The sequence below is a fragment of the Ranitomeya imitator genome, chromosome 2 (genome assembly GCF_032444005.1).
Source record: "Ranitomeya imitator isolate aRanImi1 chromosome 2, aRanImi1.pri, whole genome shotgun sequence".
Classification (NCBI taxonomy): domain Eukaryota; kingdom Metazoa; phylum Chordata; class Amphibia; order Anura; family Dendrobatidae; genus Ranitomeya; species Ranitomeya imitator.
In genome coordinates, this window is record NC_091283.1 from 623,734,296 (window position 1) to 623,761,111 (window position 26,816).

The following is a 26,816-nucleotide window of genomic DNA, read 5'->3' on the forward strand; positions in this document are numbered from 1 at the left end:
CACCTAAGCCAAAGGCTCTGCCCGGAACCAGCTGACGGTGCTGGAACCAGGTGGTGGACCAGAAGGTCCACAGGAGAGGAGAGAACAGGTAGGCCGCGAGGCAGCCGCAGTTACCGAACCCCAACAGTCCTACAGGGGGAGCTTGGCCTAATGGCACTACAGAACCAGCCTTGACTACCAATTCACGCAGCCCACATAGGAAGCTCCTAAACTGGAGGCACCCTGGAGTTGGCTAACTCGACCGCAACACGACGGGGCAACGCATAGGCGTCTCAGTGAGTTTGACAATACCCGGAAACAGCTGACGGTGCTGGAACCAGGCTGGGCACGAGGGAGTACCCGTGACAAAAACACTGCCGAGAACCAGCTGGCGGTGCTGGAACCCGGATGCGTTGCCCCAGTGTGCAAGAGCCAATGGCACGACCGAGGACCAGCTGACGGTGCTGGAACCCGGTTACTAAGCTGTAGGTGCCCGCGCTTAAAAGCACTACCAAGGACCGCCTGACGTTGGCGGAACTCGGATACCCAGAAGGAGGCACCTAAGCCAAAGGCTCGGCCCGGAACCAGCTGACGGTGCTGGAACCAGGTGGTGGACCAGAAGGTCCACAGGAGAGGAGAGAACAGCTAGGCCGCGAGGCAGCCGCAGTTACCGAACCCCAACAGTCCTACAGGGGGAGCTTGGCCTACTGGCACTACAGAACCAGCCTTGACTACCAATTCACGCAGCCCACATAGGAAGCTCCTAAACTGGAGGCACCCTGGAATTGGCTAACTCGACCGCAACACGACGGGGCAACGCATAGGCGTCTCAGTGACCTTGACACTACCCGGAACCAGCTGACGGTGCTGGAACCAGGATGCGTTGCCTATTAAAGATTGTCTTCCTACAGCCCCAACTAGCGGTGTTGGAGCAAAGGGTAAGCAGGGGGAGCAGAGTGTAGGCCGAAGCCTGCACTGGAGGCAGCTTTGTGTCTGTGTTGCGTTTGCAAGATACTTTGCCGGCTACACAGCAGGGGAACAGCTGGCGTTGCTGAACCCCACTGACACATTGGCTGGTGTTTTTCTCTGTGCAGCTAGCACTTCCGGGCAAAAACTAGCGGTGTTAGAGCCCAGGGGCAGCAGGAGGAGGAGAGGAGCAGAGTGTAGGCCGAAGCCTAGTTGAACCAATTTCAAAGGAAACCTTCAACCCCCCCTCAGGTGTTTCAAAGTACAAGAGCCACACCTTGTGCAGCATTAATGCTGCACAAGTGAAAGGTTGCTCTATTAATTTGTCTACTTGCACACGCTGAATGAAACACGTACACAATTTAGCCCATTATACAGTCAAACTGTAGTGGAGGCGTGACTTGTCTTTTTAAGGAGACGCAGCACAGGTGTCCCAAATAACGCCTTGGTGCTTGGCGCAGCTTCCTGAGCGTTGTTATTTGCTGTACAGGAGTCTGCGCTCTTGTGTTATCCCTTGGCAATGCCCTGTTAGCGCTGCCCGTCTTATGACCTCATTTCATGTTGGCCGGTGCGGTTAACGATGGCCATAAATCTCAGACCCACAGTGCCTTTTCATAAAGTCACACTGCGGTGCTGGGATTCGTGGCCTTGAGCAGTAAATATTTTCACCGCTCACACACGTCCTTACACCTGCTTCAGACTGGGCGGCCTCTGCTGATCCCTTCTCGCATGCCGCGGCCATGAGGCCGCACAGTCTGAAGAAGGCGGAAGGAGATGAGTGACGACAGGCGAACATATGCACTGCTCGTGCCCATAAACCACACCCTCGCTGAAAAAATAAATAAGACACCGAGGGGCGTTGTTTCTAGCAGGGCGGACGCACAGGCGCAGCCAGCTAACCAATGATGTCAAAAGACTGGCAGCGCTACCAAGGGTGGTGCTGCGTATCATTAGAAAGGAAAGTCACAACTCGGGGACAGTTGAATGGTCTCAATGAGACACATTTTGTACGTGTTGAGTTCCACGTGGGCAAGTAGAAAAAGTCTGCCACCTTGTACAAATGCAGCATTACTGCTGTACAAGGTGGCTGTTATACATAGAAACACCTTGGGGTGTTCATGTGCCTGCGTGGCGTTTGCAGGTCACGTTGCCGGCTACACAGCAGGGGATCAGCTGGCGGTGCTGAACCCCACTGACACATTGGCTGGTGTTTTTATCTCTGTGCAGCTAGCACGTTCGGGCAAAAACTGGCAGTGTTAGAGCCCAGGGTCAGCAGGAGGAGGAGGAGAGGAGCAGAGTGTAGGCTGAAGCCTGCACTGGTGGCAGCTTTTGTTCGGTTGTGCCAGCGTGGCTTGTGCTGGACACGGTGCCGACTACACAGCAGGGGAACAGCTGGCAGTGCTGAACCCCACTAACACATTGGCTGGTGTTTTGCTCTGTGCAGCTAGCACTTCCAGGCTACAACTGGCGGTGTTATAGCCCAGGGGCAGCAGGAGGATGAGAGGAGCAGCGTGTAGGCCGAAGCCTGCACTGGTGGCAGCTTTTGTTCAATTGTGCCAGCGTGGCTTGTGCTGGACACGTTGCCGACTACACAGCAGGGGAACAGCTGGCGGTGCTGAAGCCCACTGACACAATGGCGGGTGTTTTTCTCTGTGCAGCCAGCACCTCCGGGCACCAACTGGCGGTGTTAGAGCCCAGGGGCAGCAGGAGGAGGAGAGGAGCAGAGTGTAGGCCGAAGCCTAGTAGAACCAATTTCAAAGGTAACCTTTAACCCCCCCTCAGGTGTTGCAAGTTACAAGAGCCACACCTTGTGCAGCATTAATGCTGCACAAGTGAAAGGTTGCTCTATTAATTTGTCTACTTGCACACGCTGAATGAAACACGTACACAATTTAGCCCATTATACAGTCAAACTGTAGTGGAGGCGTGATTTGTCTTTTTAAGGAGACGCAGCACAGGTGTCCAAAATAACGCCTTGGTGCTGGGCGCAGCCTCCTGAGCGTTGTTATTTGCTGTACAGGAGTCTGCGCTATTGTGATCCCTTGGCCATGCGCTGTAAGCGCTGCCTGTCTTCTCACCTCATTTCATGTTGACCGGTGCGGTTAGCGATGGCCATGAAACCCAGACCCGCAGTGTCTTTTCTTTAAGTCACACTACGGGGCATGGATTCGTGACCTTGCGCAGTAAATTTTTTCGCCTGTCATTCATGTCCTTACACCTGCATCAGACTGGGCGGCCTCAGCTGATCCCTTCTCGCATGCCGCGGCCATGAGGCCGCACAGTCTGAAGAAGGCGGAAGGAGATGAGTAAAGACAGGTGAAGATATGCACTGCTCGTGCCCATCAATCACACCCTCGCATTAAAAATAAGTAAGACAACGAGGAGCGTTGTTTCAGGCAGGGCGGACGCACAGGCGCAGCCAGCCAACCAATGATGTCAGAAGACGGGCAGCGCTACCAAGGGGGGTGCTGCGTGTCATTAAAAAGGAAAGTCACACCTCAGGGACATTGTAATGGTCTGTAATGAGACACATTTTGTGCGTGTTACATTCAACGTGGGCAAGGAGAAAAAGTCAGACACCTTGTACAAATGCAGCAGTACTGCTGTACAAGGTGGCTGTTATACATAGAAACACCTTGGGGTGGGTGGCAGGGTCCCTTTAATTTCAGTTCATGTGCCTGCGTGGCGTTTGCAGGTCACGTTGCCGGCTACACAGCAGGGGAACAGCTGGCGGTGCTGAACCCCACTGACACATTGGCGGGTGTTTTTCTCTGTGCAGCTAGCACTTCCGGGCCAAAATTAGCGGTGTTAGAGCCCAGGGTCAGCAGGAGGAGGAGAGGAGCAGAGTGTAGGCCGAAGCCTGCACTGGTGGCAGCTTTTGTTCGGTTGTGCCAGCGTGGCTTGTGCTGGACACGTTGCCGACTACACAGCAGGGGAACAGCTGGCGGTGCTGAACCCCACTGACACATTGGCGGGTGTTTTTCTCTGTGCAGCTAGCAGTTCCGGGCAAAAACTGGCGGTGTTAGAGCCCAGGGTCAGCAGGAGGAGGAGAGGAGCAAAGTGTAGGCCGAAGCCTAGTTGAACCAATTTCAAAGGTAACCTTTAACCCCCCCTCAGGTGTTACAAAGTACAAGAGCCACACCTTGTGCAGCATTAATGCTGCACAAGTGAAAGGTTGCTCTATTAATTTGTCTACTTGCACACGCTGAATGAAACACGTACACAATTTAGCCCATTATGCAGTCAAACTGTAGTGGGGGCGTGATTTGTCTTTTTAAGGAGACGCAGCACAGGTGTCCCAAATAACACATTGGTGCATGGGCGCAGCTTCCTGAGCGTTGTTATTTGCTGTACAGGAGTCTGCGCTCTTGTTATCCCTTGGCCATGCACTGTTAGTGCTGCCTGTCTTCTGACCTCATTTCATGTTGGCCGTTGCGGTTAGCGATGGCCATGAATCCCAGACCCACAGTGTGTTTTCAAAAATTCACACTGCGTGCCTGGGATTCGTGGCCTTGTGCAGTAAATATGTTTGCCGCTCACACATGTCCTTACACCTGCTTCAGACTGGGCGGCCTCATCTGATCCCTTATCGCATGCCGCGGCCATGAGGCCGCCCAGTCTGAAGAAGGCGGAAGGAGATGAGTGAACACAGGCAAACATATGCACTGCACATGCCCATCAATCACACCCTCGCTGTAAAAATAAATAAGACACCGAGGGGCGTTGTTTCTAGCAGGGCAGACGCACAGGCGCAGCCAGCTAACCAATGATGTCAAAAGACGGGCAGCGCAACCAAGGGTGGTGCTGCGTATCATTAGAAAGGAAAGTCACACCTCAGCGACAGTGGAATGGTCTCAATGAGACACATTTAGTACGTGTTTAATTCAACGTGGGCAAGGAGAAAAAGTCAGCCACCTTGTACAAATGCAGTAGTACTGCTGTACAAAGTGGCTGTTATACATAGAAACACCTGGGGGGGTGGGGGCTGGTTCCCTTTAATTTCAGTTCAGGTGCCTGCATGGCGTTTGCAGGACACGTTGCCAGCTACACAGCAGGGGAACAGCTGGCGTTGCTGAACCCCACTGACACATTGGCTGATGTTTTTCTCTGTGCAGCTAGCAGTTCTGGGCAAAAACTTGCGGTGTTAGAGCCCAGGGTCAGCAGGAGGAGAGGAGCAGAGTGTAGGCAGAAGCCTGCACTGGTGGCAGCTTTTGGTCTGTTGTGCCAGCGTGGCTTGTGCTGGACACGATGCCGGCTACACAGCAGGGGAACAGCTGGCGGTGCTGAACCCCACTGACACAATGGTGGGTGTTCTTCTCTGTGCAGCCAGCACTTCCGGGCCCCGACTGGCGTAGTTAGAGCCCAGGGTCTGCAGGAGGAGCAGAGTGTAGGCCGAAGCCTAATTGAACCAATTTCAAAGGTAACCTTTAACCCACCCTCAGGTGTTACAATGTTGAACAGCCACACCTTGTGCAGCAGTAAAGCTCCACAAGTTAAAGGTTGCTCTTTAAGTTTTGCTCATTGCACACGCAGAATGAAAGACGTACACAATTTAACCCATTGAACAGTAGAACTGTATTGGAGGCGTGACTTGTCTTTTTAAGGAGACGCAGCACAGGTGCACATAAATAACGCCTTGGTGCTGGGCGCAGCCTCCTGAGCGTTGTTATTTGTTGTACAGGAGTCTGCGCTATTGTGATCCCTTGGCCATGCGCTGTGAGCGCTGCCGGTCTTCTCACCTCATTTCATGTTGGCCGTTGCGGTTAGCAATGGGCATGAATCCCAGACCCGCAGTGTGTTTTCAAAAATTCACACTGCGTGCCTGGGATTCGTGGCCTTGTGCAGTAAATATGTTTGCCGCTCACACATGTCCTTACACCTGCTTCAGACTGGGCGGCCTCAGCTGATCCCTTATCGCCTACCACGGCCATGAGGCCGCACAGTCTGAAGAAGGCGGAAGGAGATGAGTTAAGACAGGCGAACATATGCACTGCACATGCCCATCAATCACACCCTCGCAGCGAAAATATATGAGACAACGAGGGGGGTTGTGTCGGGCAGGGCGGAAGCACAGGCACAGGCAGCCAACCAATGATGTCAGAAGTCGGGCAGCGCTACCAAGGGTGGTGCTGCGTACCATTAGAAAGGAAAGTCACACCTCAGGGACAGTGGAATGGTCTCAATGAGACACATTTTGTACGTGTTGAGTTCCACGTTGGCAAGGAGAAAAAGTCAGCCACCTTGTACAAATGCAGCATTACTGCTGTATAAGGTGGCTGTTATACATAGAAACACCTTGGGGTGGGTGGCAGGGTCCCTTTAATTTCAGTTCATGTGCCTGCGTGGCGTTTGCAGGTCACGTTGCCGGCTACACAGCAGGAGAACAGCTGGCGGTGCTGAACCCCACTAACATATTGGCTGGTGTTTTTCTCTGTGCAACTAGCACTTCCAGGCTACAACTGGCAGTGTTAGAGCCCAGGGTCAGCAGGAGGAGGAGAGGAGCAGAGTGTAGGCCGAAGCCTGCACTGGTGGCAGCTTTTGTTCTGTTGTGCCAGCGTGGCTTGTGCTGGACACGTTGCCGACTACACAGCAGGGGAACAACTGGCGGTGCTGAACCCCACTGACACATCAGCTAGTGTTTTTTCTGTGTAGACAACACTTTCAGGTGGCAACTGACAGTGTTGAAACCCAGGGAATCAAAGAGGAGCAGAGTGTAGGCCGAAGCCTGCAGTGGAGCAAGTTGAAAGGGAACCTTTAACCCCCCCCCCCCAGGCATTTGTTGCTGAAAGAGCCATCTTGTACAGCAGTAATACTGCACATGGAAAATGGTGGCTCCTAAAATTATGCTCCTTGCAAACGCTGAAGTACACACTCATATAATGTGTCCCCTCACACCGTCAAACCATCACGGAAGTGGGACTTTCCTTTGTAATGTGACACAGCACAGCCGTCATTCCAACCCCCTTGGTGCCGTGCACCACCTCCTCAACGTTGTTTGGTTCTGTCACGGAGGCCGCGCTGTAATGTTATCCCTTGGCCATGCACAGTTAGCGGTGCCCGTCTTCTGACATCATTTAGGTGTCAGGCTGGCAGTGCCTGTGCGTCAAAGCTGCCCGAGATACAACCTCGCAGTGTCATCTAATGTAATCCCACTGCGGGCCAGGGATCCATGGGCATGCGCAGTGCATATCATCGCCTCTCATTCACCTCCTTCCCGCTTCTTCAGACTGTGCGGCGTCACGGCCGTGGCATGCTATTAGGGATCAGCTGACGCCGCCTAGTCTGAAGAAGCGTGAAGAAGGGGAGTGAGAGGCAAGTATATGCACTGCGCATGGCCATGGATACCAGGCCCACTGTGGGATCACATTAGACGACACTGCGAAGTGTCATTTCGGGCAGCGTGGACGCACAGGCGCAGCCAGGACGACAACAAATGATGTCAGAGGACGGGCAGCGCAAACTGTGCATGGCCAAGGGATAACATAACAGCGCAGGGTCCATGACGGAATCAAACAACGCTAAGGAGGCAGCGCACGGTGCCAAGGGGGTAGGAATGACGGCTGTGCTGCGTCACATTACAAAGGAAAGTCCCACCTCCGGGACGGTTGGACGGTGTGAGGGGACACATTACATGAGTGTGTAGTTCAGCGTTTCCAAGGAGCATAATTTCAAGAGCGACCTTTTCCTTGTGCAGTATTAGTGCTGCACAAGGTGGCTCTTTCAGTAACAAACACCTAGGGGGGGGGGGGGGACAGGTCCCCTTACATTTTAGTTGTGCCAGCGTGGCGGTCGCATGACACGTTGCCGGATACACAGCTGGGGATCAGCTGACGTTACTGAACCCCAATAACAGAGGAGCGACTGTTGACTGTGCAGACAGCACTTCCAGGCACCAACTGGCGGTGTTAGAGCCCAGGGACAGCAGAAGGAGCAGATTGGAGGTATTGCCGCACACACAGCTGGGGATCAGCTGACGTTACTGAACCCCAACAACAGAGGAGCGACTGTTGACTGTGCAGACAGCACTTCCAGGCACCAACTGGCGGTGTTAGAGCCCAGGGACAGCAGGAGGAGCAGATTGGAGGTATTGCCGCACACACAGCTGGGGATCAGCTGACGTTACTGAACCCCAATAACAGAGGAGCGACTGTTGACTGTGCACACAGCACTTCCAGGCACCAACTGGCGGTGTTAGAGCCCAGGGACAGCAGGAGGAGCAGATTGGAGGTATTGCCGCACACACAGCTGGGGATCAGCTGACGTTACTAAACCCCAATAACAGAGGAGCGACTGTTGACTGTGCACACAGCACTTCCAGGCACCAACTGGCGGTGTTAGAGCCCAGGGACAGCAGGAGGAGCAGAGGAACAGAGTGTAGGCCGAAGCCTGATTGGAGCAAGTTGAAAGGGAACCTTTAACCCCCCCCCCCAAGACGTTTGTAGCTGAAAGAGCCATCTTGTGCAGCACTAAGGATGCAAAAGGAAAAGGTTGCTCTTTTAATTATGCTCCTTACAAACACAGAAGTAAACACTAAAAATGTGTCACCTTACACCGTAAAACCGTCCCGGAGGTGGGAATTTCCTTCGTAATGGGACGCAGCACAGCTGTCATTCCTATCCCCTTGGTGCCGTGCGCTGCCTCCTCAGCGTTGTTTTAAGATGTCACAGAGCCTGCGCTGTTCTGTTATCCCTTGGCCATGCCCAATTTGCGCTGCCTGTCTTCTGACATAATTTGGTGTCAGGCTGTCAATGCCTGTGCGTCCACGCTGCTCCAGATCTCACCTCGCAGTGTCGTCTAATGTAATCCCACTGCGGGCCTTGGATCCATGGGCATGCACAGTGCATATCCTCGACTCTTATTCCCCTCCTTCCCTTTTCTTCAGACTGTGCGGCGTCACGGCCGTGGCATGCTATTAGGGATCAGCTGACGGCGCACAGTCTAAAGAAGGCGGAGGGAGATGGGCGAGAGCCCGAGGTGAAGATATGCACTGCGCATGCCCATGGATCCCAGGCTCGCAGTGTGATTCAATCAGAAGACACTGTGAGGCGGGTTCTCGGGCAGCGCGGGCGCAGCCATCCTGACACCAAATTATGTCAGAAGACAGGCAGCGCAAACTGGCCATGGCCAAGGGATAACAGAACAGCGCAGGCTCCGTGACAGCTTAAAACAACACTGAGGAGGCAGCGCATGGCACCAAGGGGGTAGGAACGACAGCTGTGCTGCGTCACATTATGAAGGAAAGTCCCACCTCCGGGACGGTATAACGGTATCAGTGAACACATTTTATAAGTGTTAAGTTCTGCGTGTGCAAGGAGCTAAACTAAAAGAGCTACCTTTTCCTTGTGCAACATTACTGCTGCACAAGATGTCTCTTTCAGTAACAAACGCCGAGGGGGGGGGGACAGGTTCCCTTACATTTAGGTTGTTGTGCCAGCGTGGCGGTCGCAGGACACATTGCCGGCTACACAGCTGGGGATCAGCTGACGTTACTGAAACCCAATAACACTGGGTCGTATGTTTTGACTATGCAGCCTGCACTTCTGAGCCGCAACTGGCGGTGTTGGAGCCCTGGAATAGCAGTTCAGGTGGTAGAAAGATGAACACATCAGGAGACCTGGATGACACCCAATTACTTAATCAGGCAGAAGAGTGGCAAATTCCTGCGAGATCCAGGCCTGGTTCATTTTCAGGAAAGTAAGCCGGTCAACGTTATCGGAGGATAGTCGCATGCGACGGTCTGTTAGTACACCACCTGCGGCACTAAAGACACGTTCCGATAAGACACTAGCCGCAGGGCAAGCCAGCACCTCCAATGCATACTGGCTTAGCTCTGGCCATGTATCCAGCTTAGAGACCCAAAACTTGAACGGGGAAGAGCCGTCTGGGAGTACACTAAGAGGGCAAGCCATGTAGTCTGTCACCATCTGACGGAACCGTTGCCTCCTGCTGACTGGAGCCGCCGGTGATGGTGTAGACATTTGGGGCGGGCACACAAAAGTTTTCCACAGTTGTGCCATACTGGGCTTGCCTTGGGCAGAGGCACTGCTTCTGCTCCCTCTTTGTGCAGAGCCTCCTCCTCCACTGCCTCGACGCACTGAGCTGCTTTGTAAAGCACTAGCACCACTCCTCTCAGTTGGACTGGAGAAGATGGTACTCCCGCATTTTACGCTCCCGTGTCAACGCCAGGATGAGGTTTTGGACATTGTCACGGTAGCGAGGATCGAGGAGGTCGTACACCCAATAATCAGGCACGTTGAGAATGTGGTCGATGCGGCGGTCGTCTCTCAGGCACTGCAACATGAAATCAACCATGTGCTGCAGACTGCCAACTGGCCCAGAAACGCTGTCCCCTGCTTGAGACATGATCTCTGCCCGCTCTTCATCACCCCACCCTCGCTGTACACACTGACCACTGGACAATGGTGTAACTCCCTCCTCTGGACGTAGCTCTTCCTCGTCCATTGACTCCTCCTCATCCTCCTCACAAAGGGTCCCCTGCCGACCCCTTTGTGAGGAACCACGTGGCGCTGACTGTCCAGAAGCTGATGGAAAAGGTGACTCCTCATCCTCCACCTCTTCCACATCATCCCTTATCCCTTGCAGGGTTTCTTGAAGCAAGCAGATAAGGGGGACAATCATGCTGACTAGTGCATCATCTGCACTTGCCATCCGCGTGGAATAATCGAAAGGACGCAAAACCTGGCAGACGTCCTTCATAGTGGCCCACTCTGTGTTTGTGAAGTCTGATCGGCTCTGACTGCGACTTTTTTTGCGCCTGATGCAGCTGGTACTCCATTACTGCTTGCTGCTGCTCACACAACCGCTCCAACATATGTAACGTGGAATTCCACCTGGTAGGTAGGTCACATATGATGCGATGTTCAGGAAGGCGAAACCGACGCTGCAGAGCAGCAATGCGGGATCTTGCCAAGCTGGAACGCCGCAAGTGAGCACACTCTAGGCGGGCCTTGTGCAGAAGTGTATCAAGATCCAGATAGTCCCTCAGAAAACTCTGCACAACCAAATTGAGCACATGTGCCAGACATGGGATGTGAGTGAGGTTGCCAAGGGCTAAAGCTGCCACCAGATTTCGCCCATTGTCACACACTACCATGCCTGGCTGGAGATTCGCTGGCACAAACCACACATCGCTCTCCTGCTTTAGGGCATTCCAGAGCTCCTGCGCTGTGTGGCTTCGATTCCCCAAAGAAACTAATTTCAAGACGGCCTGCTGACGTTTGGCCACGGCTGTGCTCATGTCAGTCGTAACAGGTAAACGTTCACGGGTCCATGTGGAGGTGGACTGTGACGGATCCTGCAGCGATGAATCTGAGGAACTTGTGTAAGAGGAGGAGTCAATGCGTACAGACTGGATTCCTGCAATCCTTGGAGTGGGCAGGACACGTCCTGCGCCACTCGCACGGTCTGTACCCGGCTCAACAACATTAAGCCAATGGGCAGTGACGGAAAGGTATCGCCCCTGTCCATGTTGACTGGTCCACGCATCGGTGGTGAGGTGGACCTTGCTACTGATGGCGTTCAGTAGCGCGTGTTTTATTTGTCCCTCCACATGCTTGTGCAGGGCAGGGACGGCTTACCTGCTGAAGTAAAAGCGGCTGGGCACCTTGTACTGTGGGACTGCCAATGCCATCAAGTCACGGAAGCTGTCAGTCTCCACCAGCCTGAATGAGAGCATTTCCAGCGACAGAAGTTTGGCAATGCCTGCATTCAGAGCCTGTGCTTGGGGGTGGTTTGCCGAGAATGCCCGCCTTTTCTCCCGTGCCTGTACTACCGATGGCTGTAGACTAGGCTGGGAGTGTGAGGATGACTGGGAACATGGTGCTGTGGGTGGAATTACACTAGGTCTCTGGACAACAGTGCCAGAGGTTCTTCCATGGCGATCCGGGGAGGACGCCAAACCAGCTGTGCGTGAGCTGGAGGAAGAGGCAACACGAGCTGAAGAGGTGGTAGCTGCCGCTGTTGGTTGGCCTAGGTCTTCAGTGTGTTTTTGTAACTCCACCACGTGCCTGGTCCGCACATGTTTCCACATATTTGTGGTATTGAGGTTGCTGACACTTTTACCTCTTTTGACTTTCTGATGACACAGCTTGCATTTGACAAAACAAATGTCATCTGCAACTGTGTCAAAAAAGGACCAGGCACTGCAAGTCTTGGGAGCGCCCTTTTTGGCTTTTGAAAGAGACAGGCTCCTAACGGGTGCCAAAGTGGAGGCTACAGGCTCCGCAGTCTTCCCCCTCCCTCTCCCTCTTTGGCCCATTAGGGGAATCTCTTCCTCTGAGCTGCTCCCACCACCTTCCTGTTCCTTACGCCACGATGGGTCAAGGACCTCATCATCTCCACTACCCTCTGCCACCAACTGCTCCTCCTGGGTAGTCTCGGCAGCACAGTACGCACCAGAAAGCGGCACCTGAGTTTCATCATCAGATGCGTACTGTGCTGTGGTCACAGCAGGCACTGACCCACCCGCCTCTTCAGAGTCAGAGAGACAAAGCTGTTGGGCATCACTGCACACTGCCTCTTCTTCCATTTCTCCAATACTGCTTGGCTGGCCCCCTGTTTCCAAGCCAAGAGATTCAGAGAACAGAAGTAGAGACGGCTCCTGTCCTGGGCTCTCTGACTGCCTGGCCAATTTGGCAGGTGGTGAAGAGACAGATGGCTGCTCTCCAGTGGTCTGTGCCTGAGAGGATGTGGCACTAATTGAAGTCGATGCATTAGCTGCCATCCATCCGACAACGGCTTCAATTTGTTCTTCACGCAGCAGCGGTGCACGGCGCTCTCCGACAAAGCTGCGCATGAAGGACTGTTCCCTGCTGAAACTGGGTGATGATCAGTCACCGGTGCCCGCAGCAGGCACAGAATCACCACGTCCTCTCCCTGCTCCTCTCCCTGCTCCACGCCCACGACCCTTACTCCCTGCCCTCTTCATCTTGGTTGACAGATAAAGATAAGCAGAAAAGTACTAAGGCCTTAGTGTGCTTATTCCTGAAATGCTCCTCCTAACTGGTATAAGAAACACTAATGATGTAAAGTGTGGACTAGACTTTATTATTGATAAAATGTGGCCTACACAAGTGTTAAGTGTTGTTTAGTGAACTTTACTTTTTTTTTTTTGTGCAGATCGGGCTACAGAGCGAGTTTAACAAAAACGGAGACCGCGCAGACAGCCGTAAACGGCGCTGCAAGGCCCAAAAACCCTCCTCTAGGTTATCCCATCTAGTGTTTTTCCACTATTTTGCTGGAGACGGGTGGAAAGACACTAATAGGAAATTGTTTACAAAATTTTCAACAGGCTGCACTAGTTGAAAAAAAAGGACAAGTTATTTAACGGTATGAGGCAGTGACAAACCCTGAGCTGAATACAACGGGCTGTGGCTGCACACAGACTACAGGGCGAGCTGCGCTCACACGGAGACCGTGCAGACAGCCGTAAACGGCGCTGCAAGGCCCAAAAACCCTCCTCTAGGTTATCCTATCTAGTGTTTTTCCACTATTTAGCTGGAGACGGGTGAAAAGACACTAATAGGAATTTTTTAAATAATTTTTAAACAGGCTGCACTAGTTGAAAAAAATGACAAGTTATTTAACGGTATGAGGCAGTGACAAACCCTGAGCTGAATACAACGGGCTGTGGCTGCACACAGACTACAGGGCGAGCTGCGCTCACACGGAGACCGTGCAGACAGCCGTAAACGGCGCTGCAAGGCCCAAAAACCCTCCTCTAGGTTATATTATCTAGTGTTTTTCCACTATTTGGCTGGAGACGGGTGGAAAGACACTAATAGGAAATTTTAAAAAAAATTTTCAACAGGCTGCACTATTTGTAAAAAGGACAAGTTATTTTACAGTATGAGGCAGTGACAAACCTTGAGCTGAATACAACGGGCTGTGGCTGCACACAGACTACAGGGTGAGCTGCGCTCACACGGAGACCGTGCAGACAGCCGTAAACGGCGCTGTAAGGCACAAAAACCCCCCTCTAGGTTATCCTATCTAGTGTTTTTCCACTATTTGGCTGGAGACGGGTGGAAAGACACTAATAGGAAATTTTAGAAAAAATGTGCAGCAGGCTGCACTATGAGCAAAAAAGGACAATGGATAGAACTGTGTGAGGCAGTGTGAACCCCCCCTGAGCTGAATACAACCTGGTATATGGCTGCACACAGACTACAGACTGAGCTGCACACACACACACAGAGACCTTGCAGAACGCTGTTAAAACAGCGCTGCAAGGCAAGAGCAAGGTGAACTGAACAGTGAACACAGCGTTTGCTAAATTAGCCTTGGAAAAGCAAAATAAAGCAATTAGCTATCTCCACTGGCCCTCAGTTAGAACACAGCGTCCTGTCCCTAACTGAAATCACAGCAGAGTGAGCGCAAAATGGCGGCAGCGTTTTTATAGTGCAGAGTGACATCATTTCAGCAGCCAATCACAGCCTTGCCAGTACTTACATGCCCACCATGCTAAACAGGATGTGCCCACACTTCCATTCATAACTCATTGGCTGCTGCGTGCAGTTTGAATTCTGGGAACTTCCGATTCCGGTATCCGATACGCGGGAAGTATCGGAATTCGGTATCGGAATTCCGATCCCGCAAATATCGGCCGATACCCAATACTTGCGGTATTGGAATGCTCAACATTATTAACAAACGTTCCAAATGTGGTTATGAATACAGTTTTCAAAATGGGGTCTTGTTTAGTGTTTTTTAGTGATGAGCGAATATACTCTTTAGGCCGGCGTCACACTACCGTGTTTTACGGACGTAAGAGAGGTGCTGAAAATACGGATTGCATACGGTACAATGCTTCTCTATGCCCCAGCTCCTATCAGCCGTATTTTACTGATCCGTATTATATGGTTTTCTACGGCCGTAGAAAATCGCAGCATGCTGCGTTTGTCACCGTATTGCGGAAAAAACACGCCAATGAAAGTCTATGAGGGCAAGAAAATTACGGATTACACACGGACCAACAGTGTGACTTGCGAGAAATACGCAGCGGTGTTAGAGAGAAAAGCTGGCAATTCAGTGCGGTGTATAGTAAAATCACACTGGCAGGATAGAATAGCTAAAATAAATGTCTACACATAGAATAGGTATATATATATATATATATGTGTTATTGAGACACATATATATATCTATATATATATATATATATATATATATATAGATATATATACAGTGGGGCAAAAAAGTATTTAGTCAGTCAGCAATAGTGCAAGTTCCACCACTTAAAAAGATGAGAGGCGTCTGTAATTTACATCATAGGTAGACCTCAACTATGGGAGACAAACTGAGAAAAAAAAAATCAAGAAAATCACATTGTCTGTTTTTTTAACATTTTATTTGCAAATTATGGTGGAAAATAAGTATTTGGTCAGAAACAAACAATCAAGATTTCTGGCTCTCACAGACCTGTAACTTCTTCTTTAAGAGTCTCCTCTTTCCTCCACTCATTACCTGTAGTAATGGCGCCTGTTTAAACTTGTTATCAGTATAAAAAGACACCTGTGCACACCCTCAAACAGTCTGACTCCAAACTCCACTATGGTGAAGACCAAAGAGCTGTCAAAGGACACCAGAAACAAAATTGTAGCCCTGCACCAGGCTGGGAAGACTGAATCTGCAACAGCCAACCAGCTTGGAGTGAAGAAATCAACAGTGGGAGCAATAATTAGAAAATGGAAGACATACAAGACCACTGATAATCTCCCTCGATCTGGGGCTCCATGCAAAATCCCACCCCGTGGGGTCAGAATGATCACAATAACGGTGAGCAAAAATCCCTGAACCACGCGGGGGGACCTAGTGAATGAACTGCAGAGAGCTGGGACCAATGTAACAAGGCCTACCATAAGTAATACACTACGCCACCATGGACTCAGATCCTGCAGTGCCAGACGTGTCCCACTGCTTAAGCCAGTACATGTCTGGGCCCATCTGAAGTTTGCTAGAGAGCATTTGGATGATCCAGAGGAGTTTTGGGAGAATGTCCTATGGTCTGATGAAAGCAAACTGGAACTGTTTGGTAGAAACACAACTTGTCGTGTTTGGAGGAAAAAGAATACTGAGTTGCATCCATCAAACACCATACCTACTGTAAAGCATGGTGGTGGAAACATCATGCTTTGGGGCTGTTTCTCTGCAAAGGGGCCAGGACGACTGATCCGGTTACATGAAAGAATGAATGGGGCCATGTATCGTGAGATTTTGAGTGCATTGAAGATGAAACGTGGCTGGGTCTTTCAACATGACAATGATCCAAAGCACACCGCCAGGGCAGCGAAGGAGTGGCTTCGTAAGAAGCATTTCAAGGTCCTGGAGTGGCCTAGCCAGTCTCCAGATCTCAACCCTATAGAAAACCTTTGGAGGGAGTTGAAAGTCCGTGTTGCCAAGCGAAAAGCCAAAAACATCACTGCTCTAGAGGAGATCTGCATGGAGGAATGGGCCAACATACCAACAACAGTGTGTGGCAACCTTGTGAAGACTTACAGAAAACGTTTGACCTCTGTCATTGCCAACAAAGGATATATTACAAAGTATTGAGATGAAATTTTGTTTCTGACCAAATACTTATTTTCCACCATAATATGCAAATAAAATGTTAAAAAAAACAGACAATGTGATTTTCTGGATTTTTTTTTCTCAGTTTGTCTCCCATAGTTGAGGTCTACCTATGATGTAAATTACAGACGCCTCTCATCTTTTTAAGTGGTGGAACTTGCACTATTGCTGACTGACTAAATACTTTTTTGCCCCACTGTATATATATATATATATATATATATAAATATTTCATCCAGCGCGAGATAGCTTAAAAGCCGGTAATTCAGTTGCCGGCTTTTCCTATCTCCTTCCTAAACCCGACATGATATGAGACATGGTTTACATACAGTAAACCATCTCATATCCCCATTTTTTTTGCATATTCCACACTACTGTTAGTAGTGTGTATGTGCAAAATTTGGGCTGTCTAGCTATTAAATTAAAGGGTTAAATGGCGGAAAAAATTGGCGTGGGGTCCCGCGCAATTTTCTCCACCAGAGTAGTAACGTAGTAAAGCCAGTGACTGAGGGCAGATATTAATAGCCTAGAGAGGGTCCATGGTTATTGCCCCCCCCCCCGGCTAAAAACATCTGCCCCCAGCCATCCCAGAAAAGGCACATCTGGAAGATGCGCCTATTCTGGCACTTGGCCACTCTCTTCCCATTCCCGTGTAGCGGTGGGATATGGGGTAATGTAGGGTTAATGTCACCTTGCTATTGTAAGGTGACATTAAGCCAGATTAATAATGGAGAGGCGTCAATTAGGACACCTATCCATTATTAATCCAATAGCATGAAATGGTTAAAAAAACACACACACAATATTGCAAAGTATTTTAATGAAATAAACACACAGGTTGTTGTAATATTTTATTCCACTCTCAATCCACCTGAAGACCCTTGACCTGTAACAAATTAAAAATAATAAACCAACAATATCTCATACCTTCCGTCGATATGTCCCACGATGTAAATCCATCTGAAGGGGTTAAATTATTTTACGGGCAGGAGCTCTGCTATAATGCAGCTGTGCTCCTGTCTGTAAAACCCCAGCGAATGAATGGAATGTAGGTCAATGACCTGTAGTTACCTTCATTCGCGGTGATGCGCCCTCTGCTGGATGTCCTCATATGACCTTGAGGCTGGGAAAATATTCAGAAAAGTTCCCACGCTCGAGGTCATATGAGGACATCCAGCAGAGGGCGCATCACCGCGAATGAAGGTAACTACAGGTCATTGACCTACATTCCATTCATTCGCTGGGGTTTTACAGGCACCAGCACAGCTGCATTATAGCAGAGCTCCTGCCTGTAAAATAATTTAACCCCTTCAGATTTATTTACATCATGGGACATCATTTGTCTGGATCTGAGCACACAGTATGGCTCTGAATACCTCAGAATTCATTCGGCTGCTTCTGTCCTGTGTCACCTCATCAATAAACACTATTGACCCAGTGCCACTGGCAGCCATGCATGCCCAAGCCATCACACTGCCTCCGCCGTGTTTTACAGATGATGTGGTATGCTTTGGATCATGAGCTGTACCATGCCTTCGCCATACTTTTCTCTTTCCATCATTCTGGTAGAGGTTGATCTTGGTTTCATCTATCCAAAGAATGTTCTTCCAGAACTGTGCTGGCTTTTTTAGATGTTTTTTAGCAAAGTCCAGTCTAGCCTTTTTATTCTTGATGCTTATGAGTGGCTTGCACCGTGCAGTGAACCGTCTGTATTTACTTTCATGCAGTCTTCTCTTTATGGTAGATTTGGATATTGATACGCCGACCTCCTGGAGAGTGTTGTTCACTTGGTTGGCTGCTGTGAAAGGGTTTCTCTTCAAGATGGAGATTATTCTGCGATCATCCACCACTGTTGTCTTCCGTGGGTGCCCAGGTCTTTTTGCATTGATGAGTTCACCAGTGCTTGCTTTCTTTCTCAGGATGTACCAAACTGTAGATTTTGCCACTCCTAATATTGTAGCCATTTCTCGGATGTTTTTTTTTTCTGTTTTCGCAGCTTAAGGATGGCTTGTTTCACCTGCATGGAGAGCTCCTTTGACCGCATGTTTACTAAACAGCAAAACCTTCCAAATGCAAGCACTACACCTCAAATAAACTTCAGGCCTTTTATCTGCTTAATTGAGAATGACATAACGAAGGGATCGCCCACACCTGTCCATGAAATAGCCTTGGAGTCAATTGTCCAATTACTTTTGGTCCCTTTAAAAACAAGGTGGCACATGTTAAGGAGCTGAAACTCCTAAACCCTTCATCCAATTTTAATGTGGATACCCTCACATGAAAGCTGAAATTCTGAGCTTCAACTCCATCTGAATTGTTTTGTTTAAAATTCATTGTGGTAATGTCTATAACCAAAATTAGAAAAATGTTGTCTCTGTCCAAATATATATGGACCTAACTGTATATACTGTATATGTGTCTCACTGATATATATATATATATATATATATATATATATATATATATATATATATATACATATATTACAGTACATATGTTTTTATGTTTTTGGGAGCACATGGATCCATTGTATGTCCGTATGTCGGTTTTGCAAGCCTGCGAGAAAATCTCGCAGTACGGATGCCATACGGATTACATACGGAGGATGCCATGTGCAAAATACGCTGACACACCCTGCCTACGGAGGAGATACGGACCACTATTTTGGGGACTTTTCTGCGTATTACGGCCGTAAATTACTGACCGTATTTTTATACGCTGAGTGTGACGCCGGCCTTACTCGAGATTATCTGAGCATGCTCGGGTGGTCTCTGAGTATTTTTTAGTGCTTGGAGATTTAGTTTTCCTTGCTGCAGCTGAATGATTTACATCTGTTAGGCTTCTTTCACACTTGCGTCGGTACGGGTCCGTCGCTAAGCGTTGGTGCGACGTACCGATGCACATTGTGAAAATGTGGCATGACGTGGGCAGCGGATGCAGTTTTTCAACGCATCTGCTGCCCATTCTAAGTGCCGCGGAGGAGGGGGAGGAGTTCCGGCCTTGCATGTGCGGTAGGAAATGGCGGACGCGACGTACAAAAAAACATTCCCTTGAACCTTTTTTGTGCCGACGGTCCGCCAAAACACGACACATCCAGTGCACGACGGATGCGACGTATGGCCATACGTCGCTATCCGTCGGCAATACAAGTCTATGGGGAAAAAAACGCATCCTGCGGGCACATTTGCAGGATCAATTTTTTTCCCAAAACGACACATTGCGACGTATGTAACACAACGCAAGTGTGAAAGAAGCCTTATCCAGCTTGATTACATGTGGGGATTCCCTAGCCACCAGGCAACCCGCACATGTACTCAGACTGGCTAGTAGCGGTAAATCATTCAGCTGCAGCGATGAAAACTAAATCTCCGAGCAGTCATAAACACTCGGAGACCACCCGAGCATGCTCGGGAAAACCCGAACAACGGGTATATTAGCTCATCACTAGTGGTTTTCTGAAAAGTAGGCGGCCTCTAAAAGTCACTTCAAATGTGAAGTTGTCCCTGAAGAAAAAAAGGTTTTGTAAATGTGTTAAACTTTTAATACTCCTAACAGCAAAAAATAGTTTGTTTAAAAAATTATGCTGATATAAAGTAGAGATATGTTATATATTTTATATATTAATTTTGAGTACTATGACTGTCTGGTTTAAAAGCATAAAGAATTGAAGTTCGAAAATGAAGACTTTTTCTCAATTTGTCAAATTTCTTATATTTTCATAAACAAAAATCATATTGACGTAAATTTACTACAAGTAGAGTACAGTGTGTTATGAAAAAACATTCTCAGAATCACTGAGATACGTAGAAGTATTAGAAAGTTACAACCACAGAAAGTCACATTGATCAGATTTGAAAAACGCAGGAAGGGTGTTAAGGCAAGTTCTCTCTCATCTCACCTAATCGGCAAATCTGGATTTTTCTACTAATTGCATATTTCTTTTAATTTCCCTTCTAGATGACTGAATGTCTGAAACCAGAAGATCCAGATTTATTCTTGAAAGAACTGGCGGTTATCAATGAGTCCCTGTGGAAGGTTACTGACGAAGAAGGAAACCAACCCATTGCCAATGATTTTGCCTTAACAGCTACAGTAGTTACATATTGCTGTGTTAAAGATTCTAGGGATGTAAAAGTTCTTAAGAAAGCTTATGGATCCTCAATGTCCTGTAAAGGGAAGGTCCAACGGCAAATAATGATTGCAATATCAGCCCTGCATGTGTGGGACAAGGCGATCTCGTATGCGGTGTGTTGTGCTGGTACAGGTCTTCCTATAACATTCCCAGAACAAGTACACTGTAATGCTTATAATTTAAAAACTCAAATAGGGGGATACGTGAAAATCGCTCCATGCACAAAATGCAACAAGATGTATACTGTAAAGTTCAGCCCAAAATACCGAGCACATAACAAGAAGGAAGACTGGTTGTATGGAAACTGTGCTGAAAATGAATCGTTCAGTAGGCTGCTGCAAAGTGACAGAAGCGTGAGGGAAAAAATATGTATCATAGGTGAAAATGGGGAGATATTGATGAACTGGGAGGATATACAGAGTAAGTTTAAAGAAAAATATGAGGATGCAAAAAAAAAGGAAATCAAAAACCTCCTTTCGTCTCGGGGATTTAAGCTTGGCCCCGGAGAATGGAAGTTCTTCATCCCTTCATGTATTATCTAGAGTGTCTTCTATAACCAACAAAACCTAACCTAACCGTTAGGTCTCATTCAGACATCTATTTATCATATAGGTGCTTTTACGGATAGCACATCTACCCATTACAATCTATGGGGCTGTTCACGTGTCTGTGATTTACTGTGGACCATGTGTCTGCTAAAAACAAAACACATAGATGTCCCTTTTTGATCGGAGTCATGGGTCAAAATTACCCACAGAAGTTTATGTGTCCATGAAAATCACAGAGCGCGCACGGATGGCATCACTTTGTAGTCCATGTGCTGTCCGTAAGTAACATTAACATTAAGCGACGCTTTGTAATCGGTTTTCTTTCTTACTCATGAAAATTACTGTTGAATCACCGATGTTAAACTGACCAAACACTGATGAAAATCGCGCCCATAACATTGTTGAATGTCTGTTTTTCGAGGTTTTTTCCTTAACAACAGTGATAAATTCAGATGTCTGAATGAGGCTTTACTCTGCCAATCAGAAGACTTAAGGTACCTTCACACTAAACGATATCGCTAGCAATCCGTGACGTTGCAGCGTCCTCGCTAGCGATATCGTTTAGTTTGACACGCAGCAGCGATCAGAATCCTGCTGTGATGTCGTTGATCGGGGCTAGAGGGCCAGACCTTTCTTTGGTCGCTGGCTCTCCCGCTGACATCGCTGAATCGGCGTGTGTGACACTGATTCAGCGATGTCTTCGCTGGTAACCAGGGTAAACATCGGGTTACTAAGCGCAGGGCCGCGCTTAGTAACCCGATGTTTACCCTGGTTACCATCCTAAAAGTAAAAAAAACAAACGCTACATACTTACCTACCGCTGTCTGTCCCCGGCGCTGTGCTTCTCTGCTCTGGCTGTGAGCACAGCGGCCGGAAAGCAGAGCGGTGACGTTACCCCTCTGCTTTCCGGCTGCCCGGCGCTCACAGCCAGAGCAGAGAAGCAAAGCGCCGGGGACAGACAGCGGTAGGTAAGTATGTAGTGGTTGTTTTTTTTACTTTTAGGATGGTAACCAGGGTAAACATCGGGTTACTAAGCGCGGCCCTGCGCTTAGTAACCCGATGTTTACCCTGGTTACCGGGGACCTCGGGATCGTTGGTCGCTGGAGAGCGGTCTGTGTGACAGCTCTCCAGCGACCAAACAGCGACGCTGCAGCGATCCGGATCGTTGTCTGGATCGCTGCAGCGTCGTTTAGTGTGAAGGTACCTTTACTCTCAGCAATTTACATAGAGTATTTAATTGGCAAAATGTGCAAATTATTTTTTTCTGGATTGTATTTGATAGTTTATACAAAAATTTATGAATATTTTTAAAATTATCCTTTGATAATGTATGTAATTAATGCTGGTGTTAAACTGAACCGGTAATATATTTTTTGCTGCCCAAACTATGGGCAGTATGACATACAGACAGGTTCCCTCATTACAAAATTATGCTTTACTGGGAAATCTGATGTTTCAGATAAAACGTAGCTTGTAGAACGAGGCAGAGACAGGGAGCAGGGCCCAGGTACAAGATGAACAACCTACTGCGGGACCCTCTGGTTTACCACTGCCAAATTCAGATTGATTGATCGGTCTCTCATTTTTCAACCATTGTTTTCTTTGCAATGCCACAGGATTTCAGAGTAAAACATGGTTGCTTGTAAAGAGGTAGCCTGTCCGTGGATCAGATAACATGATACTCCTGACAGGTTCTCTGAGATGACCGAGACATCCTTGAGATGAATTTCCGTAGTTCATATGATCTCCAGAATGAGATCAGTAGCAGAATCTAGATATCCAATTATTGGAGGATGATGTTTGTTTTATCCACGGATCAGTCAACATGACTTGACTTTTAAAAGTCACGGGTAAAATGATCATACATGGTGAGATGTCTCCCGGTTAGAATCTCTGATCTGTTTCCTATAAATTCAGGTGCACATTTACCAGGATTGGTTGAGTCATTCAACACGGCGCATTCTCCAGGGGGTATGCAACTGTTTGCCTATGGCCATTTGCCAATTACTCTCATTAAAACCAACAAAAAGTATATCATGCAGACTTGATACATATTGATGAAAGTGTCCTCTTTGCTTGTAACTAATGAACGCTTGCGACACGGTTAATGTAAGCATCAGGAAATTTTATAAGCAAGTTGTGTTAACCTAACCGTACAGAAATTTGGGCAAAAACAATGAATGTGACTTGCATACCTAAGAATATTGTGTGCACAGTATAGAAATTATGGTGGAATAATACTTATTTTATTCCAGTAGCCCTAGCTGTGAAACATTGGGCAATTATTACTTTCATTGTATGAGCTTATTCATTGGGGAAACTCTCTATGAAGGGATTCATCCAAGGTGAGTTGTGTATATTTCACACTAGAATAAGGGACTAGTAACTGTCAGGCAGTTTCTCGTCCAGGTTAAAATAAAAAAAAGTTTAAAATTACATTTTTATTTTGTATTTCTAACATAGAAAAAAAATCTGAAAGCTGTTGTCTAATGTCCAATATGTTATTTTATATTTGGGATACCTGGCACTAAAGGTACCATATTTGGGCCACTAGCAGTGTTCAAGACCAAGAAGCTTAATAATTATAGAGTTTCCTTCAATGAAGAGGGTCTGTTATTATAAACAAGGGCCCCTTTTCATGATGATTACGCTAATAAAATGTTCATTCATTTAAAAAAAAAAAAAAAATTATGATCTCCTGATATTTTGTTTCCTAAAGAAATAATTACAGAGGACCAAAAACTGTGACTGCAAAGGGAACAAGACTTTCATCGTGTAGGTTCATCTCTATTAAGCCAAAGGAGAACCTACATGTTGGATGGTATTAATCTCTAGACTAGGGGTCCCTAACCTGTAGCTCGGGAGGCACATGTGGCTCGTGGTCCCATGAATTGTGGCTCGCGGCTGTCTGCCAGCTTGGTGCATTAGCTCCAGATTTAGTAAACTGGTATGAAGAGCACATCTCAAAATGGTGAACTTTGTGAGAAGCCATGCACAGAAGAGCAGATTTGGGTACACTTCTACTGGTCTTGGGGGGTTAGAGATAATTTACGGTAAGTATGGTACACTGGAGACAGGATGATACTACCGGTCAAAGGAGGTGCTTGAAGATGGATGTGACTGTGTTGGGAGTGCATGATGGGAGAATGCTGAATGTGGTGGGAACCCCTGGATCTTGATATATTGCTTCGGGTGATTTTTGTGGAAAAGTTTTAGTTATCATTGTACCCATAATGGGGGCTTTGGTTGCTACAACTGTGAGGGGGGACAGGAGCTGGATGTGGCTCGCGACCCTCTTGCAGAGCTGAATGTGGCTCTCAAGGTCAGAAAGGTTGGGGACCACTGCTCTAGACACAACCTGACTTGTAGCAGTAAACGACCACTGGTAACTACTTCTTTGGTGATTGTCAGTCATTAAATAGCCTGTGTAGATAGGAAGAGTACATTTAATATGTGCACGAACTGAAAAAAAGCACTAAAATATCAGTAATCTATAGAGCAGATGTTCCCAAGTTTTCTTACCTTGACCACATTCAGCTCTGAGAGACGTTCACGAGTCACATCCAGCTCCTGCCCCACTCACAGTAGTGACACCCAGAGCCCCCCATTACTGATATAATGATAGCCAAAGCTTTTCTTCTGAAATCACACCAGTGCAGTATGCCAAGCTCCAGGGTTTCCCATCTTACCCCCTTCCAGATCTGCTCTTCTATGCAGAGCTACACACAAGTCACCATCTATGGATTAACTCCTAGTAGCTGTTTGCTACACCTGGTGCTAATGCACCCAGCTGGCAGACAGCCGCAAGCCAAATATCACAGGCCCACAAGCCACATGTGGCTCTCGAGTTACAAGTTGGGAACCCCTGCTATAGAGGTTAAAAGTAAAAGGTGTTGCGTGCTTTTGGTCAGACCCTCTTTGAATGGCCATTATTTATAACACAAGGGACATCCTGATGAAGAGGCCCCTCTTGGGTAGATGGTAATCTGATGGGGAACACTGCTGTCCATGCTGATCGACCTTTTAGTTTCAGATCCACATGTAAATTTTTTTCGTGTGTTTTGGCTATTACATGAATGAAGTAAGCTGTGCGAAGGCTCTGGTATAGGCCTGTCGCCAATGACTATCTCATTAGAAATGTTGAGAAACTCCCATATGGAAATGGGATCAGAGGTGGGACTTGTATCATTCAGACATTTATCACATGTGCCATAAAGGGAATACACCTTTATGGATATTTAAAATTCAGGTTTTTATCATGTAGGTTTTTATACTGTCTACCACTATCTAAAACATTGTAACCTCAAGCTTATTGATTTTTTCCTGGGTTTAATTTTTCCACTTTTGTAATAAATCCTGTATTTCTATAATCTAAAATAAAATTGTAAAGGCATTTTAGGAATCATGTACTTTTTTCTGTGCTTCATGTATTTATTCAGGTTGTCAAATTTCATTTTTCTACCATAACAAAATCTGTTTTGTACAACCATAAAATGGCTAGTGTAAAATGTAAGAGAGTAGTATTCAAGGCAGAGATTCTCTGTTAGTTGATCTTTTAATCCCCATTACATGAAATCCCCTTAGGCCCTTCTACACTTAGCATAGAACAAAGTAGACATTTACCTGGAATATTTCTTCAGATATATTTTACTGGCACCCATGGCCAGGACAAGGGGTAGGCAGAGTAGGTACCTGCCTAGGGCGTCACCTCGTGCCTACCCAAGAGGGCGCAGGCACAGACGTGAGCGATGTCAGTCACCGACACCGCTCACCCCTCTCACTGCATCCCGGCTGTCTCTCCCTCCCTGCTATCAATTGCATTCACGTGTATCCTGACACAGGAGCAGTGGAGCTGTCATCTCCCCTGCTCCGCCAGGATCTCCAGCAGGACACAGTGCAGTGACGTCATTGAGCCATCCAGCGTTCACTGCTGCACAGAGGAGATGGTGGACTGCAGCCGGGATTCGGTGAGTATGAGCTTTATTTTTTAATTGTTATATTACGGTGCGGGGGGGTATAAAATGAGGGGAGGTGCTGTACTGATGGGGGAATAAATTGAATGGAGAAACTGTGCTGATGGAGGGGAATAAAATGAGGTTAGGGGCTGTGCTAATGGGGGAATAAAATGAGGTGAGTGGCTGTGCTGATAGGGGAGATAAAATGAGGTGAGGTGCTGTGCTGTCTGGGGATAAAATGAGGTTATGGGTTGTGCTTATGAGGGGAATAAAATGAAGTACGGTGCTGTGATGAGGGGAGTAAAATGAAGTGAGGGGCTGTGCTGATGGGGGTATAAAATACAGGTCCTTCTCAAAAAATTAGCATATAGTGTTAAATTTCATTATTTACCATAATGTAATGATTACAATTAAACTTTCATATGTTATAGATTCATTATCCACCAACTGAAATTTGTCAGGTCTTTTATTGTTTAAATACTGATGATTTTGGCATACAACTCCTGATAACCCAAAAAACCTGTCTCAAAAAATTAGCATATCAAGAAAAGGTTCTCTAAACGACCTATTACCCTAATATTCTGAATCAACTAATTAACTCTAAACACATGCAAAAGATACCTGAGGCTTTTATAAACTCCCTGCCTG

At 47.8% G+C, this 26,816-nt stretch overlaps 1 protein-coding gene across 2 annotated transcripts in view; it reads left to right on the forward strand.

Annotated features, from left to right (window-relative positions):
- LOC138667636 (uncharacterized) overlaps positions 1 to 21,294 on the forward strand; it is a 60,170-nt gene extending 38,876 nt beyond the window's left edge. For both annotated transcript variants that reach the window (XM_069755762.1, XM_069755763.1), the window contains exon 6: positions 20,491 to 21,294. In XM_069755762.1, coding sequence (XP_069611863.1) covers positions 20,491 to 21,207 — 717 coding nt within the window. In that variant the 3' untranslated portion in view covers positions 21,208 to 21,294. The remainder of the gene's footprint in view (positions 1 to 20,490) is intronic.
- Positions 21,295 to 26,816: the final 5,522 nt, after the last annotated feature.